Source organism: Oculina patagonica, chromosome 11 (assembly GCF_052425735.1).
Source record: "Oculina patagonica isolate OP01 chromosome 11, crgOcupat, whole genome shotgun sequence".
In the NCBI taxonomy this organism is placed as follows: domain Eukaryota; kingdom Metazoa; phylum Cnidaria; class Anthozoa; order Scleractinia; family Oculinidae; genus Oculina; species Oculina patagonica.
Window position 1 is genome coordinate 17,872,545 of NC_135768.1, and position 11,486 is coordinate 17,884,030.

Below are 11,486 nucleotides of genomic sequence, written 5' to 3' on the forward strand. Positions count from 1 at the left end.
GATTGAAGTTGACAACGCACTCACTATGTAAGAGTACGATTCGTAAATATTATTGTCATCTTCAGAGGTACAGGGAGTGGGAAAACTTTGGCGAGGAGTGGAGGTTGTGTTATTAACAACTGCCTTCATGAAGCTTCGCTTTTAAATGTCTGCAGTCACATCTATTTTGTAAACGAAATCAAAATTGAACCCAGCACAGATGACCAGCTTTTCGCACTTCAAAAGGCGAATAAGATGTTTGCTTGAAACCTTGCTTGCGTTGGCGTTTTAGGTGTCTGTGGATCGTTTCACCTGCTGCTTTGTATTTATTTACTTCTGTTATTACTTCAAATATGTCATTCATTCTTTTCAAATTATATTGTATGCATGTTTGCTAATTACTTTTTTGCTTTGTGATTTGCACCGCTGTTCTGCTTGTGTTGGATCTATTCAGACAAAGTTGTCTTACCGTTCTCTATAATATTGGATTGATTTTGTTTTTGGATAGAAGTTTTGCTTCCAGACGTTAGCACTTTGTGGTTTCAAAATCCGAAATAAGCGTGACAAACGTTAGATATGACTTGCAAATTTGACCAGTATATATGGGTTATTGACCAAGCTTGTTCGGTCAAGATGGCAGGATATTGGCCAAGTTCTTTTTTTGGCGTGTTTATGGACCGAGACGAAGTCGAGGTCCATAAACTTGCAAAAAAAGAACGAGACCAATATCCTGCCATCTTGACCGAACAAGCTTGGTCAATAAAGGATTTATTATTTGACTTTTTTCGAGTACTGAAAAGGAAGCCAGTTGCATGCACAATCAATGGCGCACGCTAAAATCATTTCATTGGTTTAAAAGTTTAAAGAGTGACTGTCAAATTCTTGAATGAATCGAGTTGAAGTAAAACGACGCGACAACAGCGAAATTCAACTCTTTTTAACCGTCAAAGGATATTGAAATGGCTAAAATTGCGAAACAACGTTGAGTTTGAAGCCTTAAAACAAGAATGTCCATTCCATCTGGCCGCCAGCTTTTGATTATTGGACGTTTTGCAGAGTAATTTGCTCGCTTCTGGCGCTTTTGTGGCGCAAACCTGCCCTGACACGAGCTGAATATTGAAATTGTGATTGTTGAAAGCGTTTGGGACTTACCACTTCACGGGAAAAGCTTGAACTTTGCTACATCGTTGATATAAATGTTCGACCCGACCTTATTCGACGTGAGCATTAGAGGCTTCGGTGAAAAGATGTTTTAAAAGCTTTCAGTGCCTGGTTCGCCGTGCCGTCCGCTTTCTTCCATTTTGAAGATTTTATACAAACGACTAGTTTGCCGAAGTCTTTATTCTTCAGGTATGTCACTTACTTCTCTCCCTTTTCCGTCGAAAAAAAAAACGATAAAAAAATCGCTTTGCGTTTTAAATTTTGTATTAGGTGGTTGTTGTGGCAAATAAAATTCACGAAACTCTCTAGCATTTGTTGATTAATTTGTTTGTTCTCATTATTTCACTTCAATACCTATTTCTTTGTTATCGGACTCCATTTCGCTAGAAACAGTCAGAAAACACTTGTGTTGTTTCGGAAAATACTTTCATAGCTCAAATTTACGACTGAAAAGCTTTTTGAAGTAGCGACGACGGAACTGAAAATATGATCCCGAGCGGTCAAGATGGCTCCATCTTGACCGCTCGAGTAGCCAATCAGAGCACGGGATTCGTTTCATCTTGACCGCTCACGGAGTTAGTAAAATAATAAATAAAGGTTACAAACGAAACCTTTGCGTTGAAGAAATTAAAGGGCTGTAAACGAAAATGATAACAAAATGTACCACTCGTCGATGAAAGTCAATATTTCGAATAGTTTTGTAGTGCAAAAGGAAAAACAATCGCCCCCCGAACAGGATTTCCTGATATGTTCAATTCCTTTTAGTGTCCTTTACAATAGCCAGGGCAATGACAATGATAAAAGTTTAAATAACAAAATCAATAGTGACAAACCAGTTGAATTCTTCAGTCACTGTGAGAGAGTGAGTGTTCCAAGAGTGGTATTCGCTTTTAAGTAACACGAAATTGAGTCTTTCGGAGTTAGACGTCATGTTCGGAATTATTCGCAGTCACACTCAATGTTTAGCTCTCAACCATCTCATCATGTTAGGCAAGTATTTTATATATGTTAAAGCATTAGATACTATTAAGTTCCAGTTTCAAGATTTCGTCTCTCTTGTGCGGGAAAAGATGAAGCTATAGAAATATATCGCAGCCACGTCTGATAAAGTGAAAGATTTTGAGAATAAATGGCATTTTTTTCTAGCAATTTAAGATAGTCTTATTACTTTAGTTTTTTAGCATTTTGTTTTCCCCTCTTTAATTACTTGATTAATTCAGTTGATATAGGCCTACTCTAGGACCTTAGCTCGCCTTAACTCGCCTTAACTCGCCCTAACTCGCAACTTGAGATTATGTTTAAATTTCCTTAACTCGCCTTAACTCGCCTAAACTCGCGTCATCTCGCACAAACTCGCTCAATCTCACCGAATAAGCAAAATACCAATTTAATTATTTTATCCTGTTTTCAGTGTTATTTCAAAATTAATCCACAATGGGAAGTTGTAAAAGAGAATGAATTTTGAAAGTGCAAAACAGTGTTTTGTAAGGAAAACAGGTTCTTTACCCTCCTTTGAATAGTATGAAAATTGGCTCGTCCTATTCTTTTGGAATTTCCAATAGCCTTTGTGTTAAGGGTGTTTCACAACTAAAGATTAACCTTGTCATGCATATGCCTTGGAATCACCATTGGATTGTCAATGGAACTACTAGGAACAACCTCAACATGCATTAACAAATTTGCTAATGTCTAACAAAAAGGCTACAATGCTAAGCATGGCAGAAATTCCAGAGGCAAATTATAAACTTATTTATTTAACTTATTTTGGTCCACAAAGTACGTAACATTGACCAAGAGACCATGAAAAAGTATTCATAAGCAAGTCAATGAAATACAAAAACATAACAAAACAATAAATTTTTAGTTTTAAGCTGACTATTGATTTACAAAAAAATGTTTGTAGTGGCAAATCTAATTACTTTGGAAATAATGCACCTATCAATGTTAAGCCCGAGGGGGGGGGGGGGGGGGGGGGGGGGGGGGGTCGGGCAAGGGGTGGGGATTTTGACATTTTCTAAAAAAAAATGTCAAATTCCCCACCCCCGGGACAAAATAATTGGTCAAAATCCCCATGAAAGGTGGTCAGATGTCCCTTCAAACCTTCATATATGACCAAAATCCCTACCCTGGGGCCATCACGTACGATCAAAATCCCTACCCTGGGGACCTACCTCACGATCAAATTCCCGTGGTTAGCCCGACCCCCCCCCCCCCCCCCCACGGGCTTAACATTGATAGGTGCATAATATACAAAGAAGCTGCTTATGTCAGTGAAAACCACTAGCAATAGTAACATAACATAATCTGATGGAGCTTAATGAGGATTCCAGCTGACAATGAGAGCCTGGGATGCAGCCAGAATCCTTAAATACTCCACACACTCATTGATTGACACACATATACGGTGGGGGTTTTGGCACAAATCGAGACAACTCGCTCGGCTCACCCGGGCTCGCCTCGCTCCTTGTCTCGATTAGTGTCCAAAACCCCCACCGTATATGTGTGTACAAAAATCGCGAGCGGCACCCAAAATCTATGCGGCTTGAGAGCTCACAAATCTCAAGCACCATTGATGTGCCAGAAAAAATTCCTATTGAACAAATGCTCAATAAAGATAAAATGGGAAAAGGAAGGAAATCAATCACATCAACATGCCCAAAAAAAATCTCAAACAACACAAAAGAACAAGACATCATGCGTCCTAATTACCAGAAAAATTCAAAAAAGGAAAACTTTTTCATAAGAGAAGAAACCATCGAATTGTTAAAATCAGTTGACAAAAAGCTTCTTGCAAACTTTTTGACAAACAACACGTGTTAAAAACATGCAAAAAATTGTCTGACAAAGTGCAAAAACGTTTTTTTGACAGAAAAATGGTTGCCCTGCTAGCGGCACGCAAAATCGCGAGCGGCTTACGTGAGTTGCGTGACATTTTCAGAGAGAGTCTGGAAACCATATTTCTAGTTCTCAGGCCCTTGGACGAGCAGAAATAAAACATGGCGGCCTAATCAGGATTTAGTGTTTGGGCCGATAAAAAACGAAACAGAACAGATATTACAAAAAAAATACGCTCAGTTAACGCGCTGTAATTTTTTGTGCCCCCACAGAAGCTGGCGAAGTGAAGCGAAGAGAAGAAATCGAGAAATAAAAGGATTTGATCACAGAAGTTTATCGATCGATCGAAAGAACTTTCCCGAAACATCGGACTCAATCGGGCCTGTTTATTTTTTTTCTGCTTCAAGCATTGCTTCCACGACTTGATATGTTATCTGTCTGACCTCATTTTGCCAAACGGGAGTAGAAAGTTCGGTTAAAATAAAGCAAATCGCTTGGAAAAGAACCAACATTTTAGCCTATTTACCAAACTTTACCAAGTGTCTAATTAATGATGACATCATCCTGATGCCCAAAAGCGCATGCGTACTTGCTCAAAATAGGTGAAAGGGTACCACAAGTGAAAAATGTGACAAAGTGAACTATATATAAGTTAACGCGGCCGTAACTTTTTGTTAGTTCACAAATTCTGGTGAAGTCAAGGGAGGTAGTGGATGGCCAACCACTTGAATCCTGTTATAATGGCTTGTGCGGATGGTGAATTACGGGGTATAGGGGGACTCCTTTCAGTGGGAGATACCCCTGGGTGAACCCGCCTCGGCCCTACTGATAACGTGGGGGTGCTCAGAAATTCCTCGGGATTTCAAACCTCGGCAGAGGTAAAAATGCGGGACAGCCGCCTTGTCAGCGGCGGGGAAAAAGTCCTAGCCGGGGCTAGGCAAGAAACAGCCAACGAGCACCCCCCGACCAGGGTTTTGCCCTTTCGTTTGACCTGTCACGCAACGTCACGCGTGACTGTAACGCTCTGTGTCACACAATGTCACGCTGTGTGTAACACAATGTCACGATTTGTGCCATGCGTTAATTTTATTTTTTTGAACACTCAGATTAAATCCAGTGTTTATTTTCTCAAATCTGATTTCGACTCGGCTGCAAGACGTTTTTTTAATTTCTGCAGTTCTTGTTTTTTTATCTCCTGTCTCAGCCGTTCAATGTCAGGACTTCTTTGCTTTTTACTTTCTTTTGGAAGTGTGCCCTTACGAAATATTTGTTTTTGAATCTCATAACTCTCTTTCTCATTAAGAACGCTCTGAAACTCAGCATCTGTTATTTTGCCGTCAACAAGAGATTTGGAAAGAATTCGGTTGACGGTATCAAACTTTGACATGGCAAGGGCCATGATTTTGCAGTGCTTAATAAGTTTGGGCTCGAGTTTTTTGTAAAAACCGGTTAAAACTGCAGCGCTGGCACCGAACGTAGCAGCGACTATGCCAATCGGAAGAGCCGCAGGTAAGCCAATCCCTGTCATTGCAGCACCAACCCCCCCTGCTGAAAGGGCACCAGAAACGCCACCAGCAATGAAGCAAGCGTAGTTGATAATTGTCTTTGTTCGCTTGTATTTTTTTGCAACCAGCCGATAGTGGTCAACTTCTTCGCTTAAATATTTCAAAACTTCATTCGCTTTTTGCAAACGGAAGTTATTCTGTTGCGGCAGAACAGGATATAAAGTTTGGGTTTCCGCGTGTTTTACGCTGTTTTCTTCGCTAACACCATAATCAGGGGCACTCGGGAGAACATTAGCAGATGACATGGTCGTATACATAAAATTTTATTTTTGTATTTAATTTAATTTAATTCCAGCTCATATGTAAGATTTGTGCCGTTAAAATCGAATGGGTTTCCATTTTCATCTCTAATCGAAAGAGTCAGAGATGATACATTTTCTTCAGCAGAAACGTCGCGCAAGACGTTAAGATGTGTATTTTGGTAACAAACTTTTTCATACGGTTTCCCTCGTATGTCAAAACAAGCTAAAAGGCTTGAAGGCTTACCATTTAGCAAGCTTTGTTGCTTGTCAATAAGGTCACAGTTGATGAAGTAATTTTTAGGATTTGAAACATTATTTACCACAATTTGATTAAGAAAATCAGTATCACTAAGAACCCACAGATTTAAGAACTTAATAAGACTTTCATTCAGTCTAAAAGTTTTAATTTTGGCCTCGTTTGCTTTTATTATTAAGGAGCGACCCGTAATGCCTTTTTTTACAGAAAACATATTTTTCTCTGGAAATCCTTTTTCAAAAATATCCCCAATGTCGTCGAGTGAGTAGTTTCCTTGCCGTATAAAACGCATTTCCTCCTTTTCCTCGTTCCCTTTTTTGTAAGAAACTATTCCATCCTCTTCCAAACTATTCCAGCTGTTGTAAAGAGAACAACTTAGCAGCCGGATATAGCTCGGTTTAGGAATAGGCTGGTCAAAATAAACAGTTTTCGGATTTTTTGTTGTGGTGACAGTGAGCACAACCATTTTTTATAATTATCTTTTGAAAAATAAATCTTTAATATAAAAATGGCCCCGCCTATTCCGAGAGCTGATGACATTTCTCAATCAATTTTTCTTGATTCAAAAGAAAGAGATTTTATGAAGTGGATGAAAACCCCAGAAGCAACTAAAATTTCTGAAGCGGCAAAAGACAATGCATGGAAACCTTTTCTTGCAAAATATCCAAATGCAGACCGAACAAAATTTGTTGCACAGGTTGAGTTCGCGTACAACCACACAGCAACGGCAGACATTTATTACAAGGCAGAGCAAGGCCATTTGATAAATGTTTTTGGCTCTGACAGCAAATATTGGAGCCCAGAGATGAAAAAAGCACTGGGGGTGAATCAAATTTCAGGCGGTTTTCCACAACAGCTGTCACCAAGCGGCGCAAAAGGCGCATCTTTACCAATTCCCGCGGTTGGATTTCACGAAGCCGCACCGAGTTTGAAAAAAATATTTAACAGCAAAATCAACATCTACGTAACACCAGATCAATATTTCACAACGAAATTAAGAGAGATTTTTCAAAAAACAAAACTGAAGCATACATCAGGAAAAGAGTCAAAAAGGTGGCTTGCTAGCCCAAATATTGGCTACTGGCCTCAACAACTTAACTTTGCTGTCTGGTGCGCGACAACAGGCAGTGGGATAAGTCGTGAAATTTTTGATGAAGAACACTCAGCTCTCAGTTTGCCACCTGTTGTGCGTAATTTTTACCTTTTTCACGTTTATTTTACAATAAGGCGAATATTGTTTCAGATGGGCGGAATTCAGAGCGTAAGCGCCTTGCCAGGCGACCCAACGTTTAGCCAGTTCGACAACAAGTACGACGTGGCTTCGTATAAAAGAATATGCGCTGAGTTCGGTGTCGACCCGTCAAGCGATTTTCGTTTCACAAGAGGCGCCAATCATGGGCTTGGTGATGTTTATATCTGGTTTACTAACATTGGACCAAAAAATTCTGGAGCAAAATACCCCGATTACGATAAATTTTCGGACGAAGGGGGAGCTGCAAGCAAGGGTAACTTAATTCAATATATCGAGCCAGACGACGCTGCATATGCACAGGCAGACTGGTTTTGTCCTAACGCCGCAGAAGGTCTGACTCAGGCAGGTTTGTCGAGAGTAAACCAGTCGATAGAGGCTTTTGTCTACTGTATTCTGGGTTCGCAGGTCAACGTTCGAAGTAGCATACTTGGCACAGGCGGCCGCGCAAAGGAGGCTCAAAGTGAGTTCCTCGTGTTGGTTGAAGACGCTATAAGGCAACCAGATCTGGCAAAGTCAGTTCAAAGATACCAACTTTCTATCGATGAAGCGAAGGTTCGGCTTAACCTTGCTGTCTGCCCTGGTGCCTGGCTGATGCCGGGTAGTATGGTGATAAACACAGAAAGCGTTGTTGGCTACAACAATCAGCTGAAGCAGGCTGTAGCAGGAATGAAAATAGGATTGAATAATGATGTAAATAAATCAACAAAAAAAGCAGCTCTTAAACTGATGGCCGGAGGACCATCAAAGGTAAACCCACCAAACAGCCACCCTTCAAATCCTATACACAAGGAGTCACAAAGGGACACAAAAAAAACTACGGCACCAACGAGCACCGAAGGTGCTGAAGCTGAAAGCGCGCAAAGCGCTAAAGCTACAAAGGTTGAAGTCAATGATACACACGAAATAAACAAAGCAACTATCGCTGTTGGTGCGGTTGGAGCTGCAGCTTTGCTCTACGCCCTTATGCGTTAACGTCTCTTCTTGATGTATCTTTCAACAAGAAAAGCAACCGCAGCAAGTATAAGCAGCCAGGTGTGCTCTGCAAGAAAGCTAATTACTTGACCAGCGGTTTTGAAAAGAAAGCTCACAATCGAGCCAATAAGACCGGGCAGAGCTGATGCCACCTTTGAGCCAACATCACTTAAGCCTTTCCCCAACGCTTTGCCGGTAGCCTTCAAAGAGTTTGTAATGGCACCAATTACAGCACCAATCGTGACACCAGCAGCAAGAAAGATTGCTGTTACTGTCACGCCATTTTTTTTGAAGATTTCTTTGATCCTCTCACGAAGTGGAAGCGCTCTTTCTCTTTCTGCAATCTGTGTTTGCAAACGTGCGAGCTCCTCGGTTCTTTCAGCAACTCTTTCTTCAGCAGCTTGTTTGTCAGTGGGGGATGTATTTTCATCCTGTATTACTGCTTGATCTTCATCGTTTTGTCGCTTCAGCTCGGCTTCTTGCTCTTTTAGATCATCCAACGCTCTTGTGTCGTTGAGCCTTTCTTGCAAAGTGTTTCTTTCTCTCTCTTTGGCAGCGAGGCTTGCCCTGAGTTGGTCGACCCGTGTTTGTTCTTTTGTCTTCTGCTTCGATTGTTTTTCAATGGCCACCACCTCTTTTTTCGCGTTGTCAAGATCCTTTTGATAATTTTTTTTCAGTTGCTGCAGTCTCCGTAGTTCTGAATCACTTTCAAGATTCGAACCGTGTTCTTGAGTAAGTGCTTCAATCTGAGCTTGAGTTCGCTCGATTTTGTTTCTCAGATCTTGCACTTCTAGGGCGGCTTTTTCTTTTTCCGATGCGAGTTTTTGGGCCTCTTGAAGTTGTTTTTCAGCTTCTCTTAATCTTTGGCGTTCAGCTTTTCTTAATGTTTGGCGTACATCTCTTATGCTCTCATTTTTTTGAGCAATAATATCTTCAGCTGACGGCCCAAGTTCATCTTTGAAGCTGTCTAAAAAGCTTTTCATGAAGCCTGACTCATTTTCTTTTAGAATCTTGTACTCGCCTTTTTTTGTTCCTACAGCAACAATTTTACCCTCATTTTTCCCTTTGCCTCTTCTGATTTTTATTTTTTCAAAGTTTGCTTTGGGAAATTTGCCTTTTATCATGTCTACTGCTTTTTTTAGTTTTTGTCGCAAATTACTTTCATTTTGAAGATCACTTATTGAAGGGGTTCTTTCAAGCAAAGGTGTTTCGTCGTAGGATGTTTCTGGCAGCCCGCTCTGTTCGTGCTGCATTGTTTGCATTTCATGTTGTTCACCCCCATGGTAGGGTGTGGATACCATCCCGGGCTGAAATGGTCGGGTTGTGTCGACCTCTTGTTCCTCTTCATCATCGTTATCACTGTTGTGGTCAAGATCTCGGTCCAAATCAGGGTCCTCGTATCCAAAATCACCACCACCTGTTGCCATCACGTAATTTATATATATTTTCAAATTAAACTTTTCAATTTAACAATAAAACCAATCGAGAGATGGCTGCTGTTCAAGAAAACCTTCGACCGGGACGCGTAGAGAAAACCCTCGGCGCACTGAAAGCCGAGCGAGCTGTAAAACGAATCACTTTTGACCGCACTGAAGCCAATCCAGAGGAAACTCTGTATGTTTCGGTGCCAAAGCTGAACGAAAACGAGGTCATTGTGCCTGGCTCGCTGGCGCTGCGCTTCAACATCGACTTGAGCGGAGGCCATGCCAACAACTTTCTGGTTGACAACGTCAGCCGAGCTCTGGTCGACAAGTTTGTTGTAAAGTATGAAGGCACCGTCATGCAGGACACGGTTGGCTATGACATCTACAAAATATTCGAAGATTTTTTCCTTTCGCAGGAGGAGCGCGACGACAGGGTGCCAGAGGGCATTCAGAGCGAGGACCTCAACAAAATTCGCTCAAATGCTGGCGATAAGAAAACTTCAGGAGTCGAAGCAGAAAAAAAGCTGAATGAGCTATATGGAAATAAATACCGCATCCGTCTGGATCACCAGATTCTAACTGACCACGGAGCATTTTATCCACAGGCACTATACAACGATCTTGTGTTCGAACTGAAGCTCGCGGCAGCCGAACATGTTGTCAGAGGCTCAGATGCAACAAAACTGAAATACAAGCTGACAAACATACAGCTGGAGTACGAAATGATAAGAAGCAAGGAAATCGCAGATGAGGCGTTCAGCGCTTACTCGGGCGGCAAAGAGTTCGCTTACGACCACATCCAGCGTGCCGAAGTTGTTACTTTTGCAAAAGGATCCGACACACGTCTGAATCTTAAGGTCAACCCTCAGAGGAGGTCCCTAAAAGGTATCTTGCTACTTTTTATAGAGCAATATGCCAAAGGTGCAAGGATCTCGGAAAAGTACATTAACCCAGACCTTACAAAAGTAAGCGTCACTGTCAACGGCTCGCCAAACATGCTGTACAACAACGGCATCGAAGCAATGGACATATGGGAAGAAGTTAAAAGATTCTACATGAAAGAAAAAAATAAAACGCAGCACATGACCCTGCAAAAGTTTTACACAGAAGACAAGTTCGGCCTTCTGATTGATCTGCGTTCCATGGCTGACCACTCGATGCACGGAAGCGGCAAGCGCCTTGTGAACACAAAGGACGGTGTCCAGCTTGAGCTAGAGAGGAAAACAAGCGGCTCAGGTAATTTGAACTGCCACATTTACGTAATCAGCGACGCCCAAATGAATATAATTGGCAGGCAGTTAGAATCTGTGCTTTTATAATATAAGAACGAAGTTCTGAAATGGATCCTGCCAATATACCCTTCAACGCCCTCATTGTGGGACCAACAAACTCAGGAAAAACAAGGTACGTGGTCAATCAGCTTTGTGGCCCTTTCCGAGGCAAGTTTGACTACATCGTGCTCATATGCCCGACTTTCGCGCACAACAAGACTTATTATCGCTTTGCTGAGGAAGATCTTCGATTTTTTGTTTTCATTTGCGAGCAGCACGAGGTTGAATCTTGGTTAAAGCTTTCAAGATTTCTTTTTGAGGGTGCGAACACGCTTATCATCCTCGACGACTGCGCTGCTTCTAAAGATGTGAAAGGGCGAACGGGGGAGTTGGTGAATCTTGCTTTCTCTGCTCGCCACGCAGGCTTGAGCATATGGGTGCTGACTCAAAAAATGACAAGCATAACAGCCTCATTCCGCGAAAATGTTGCGGCAATCGTTTTCTTTTACACCCCCTCTGCCAAGACCAC

General features: G+C 41.6%; 2 protein-coding genes across 2 annotated transcripts in view; one reads left to right on the forward strand and one right to left on the reverse strand.

Moving 5' to 3' along the window:
• Nucleotides 1–11,486, reverse strand: part of LOC144629503 (uncharacterized) — a 317,369-nt gene that overhangs the window by 188,632 nt on the left and 117,251 nt on the right. The window lies entirely within an intron of this gene.
• Nucleotides 9,752–11,005, forward strand: LOC144630906 (uncharacterized). Its single transcript, XM_078489269.1, has one exon. It carries the CDS (start codon nucleotides 9,752–9,754, stop codon nucleotides 11,003–11,005), a length of 1,254 nt encoding a protein of 417 aa, XP_078345395.1.

What these genes read in the sequence shown, in the direction of transcription:
- LOC144630906 (XM_078489269.1), top strand. Translation starts at nt 9,752, where the DNA reads ATGGCTGCTGTTCAAGAAAACCTTCGACCGGGACGCGTAGAGAAAACC.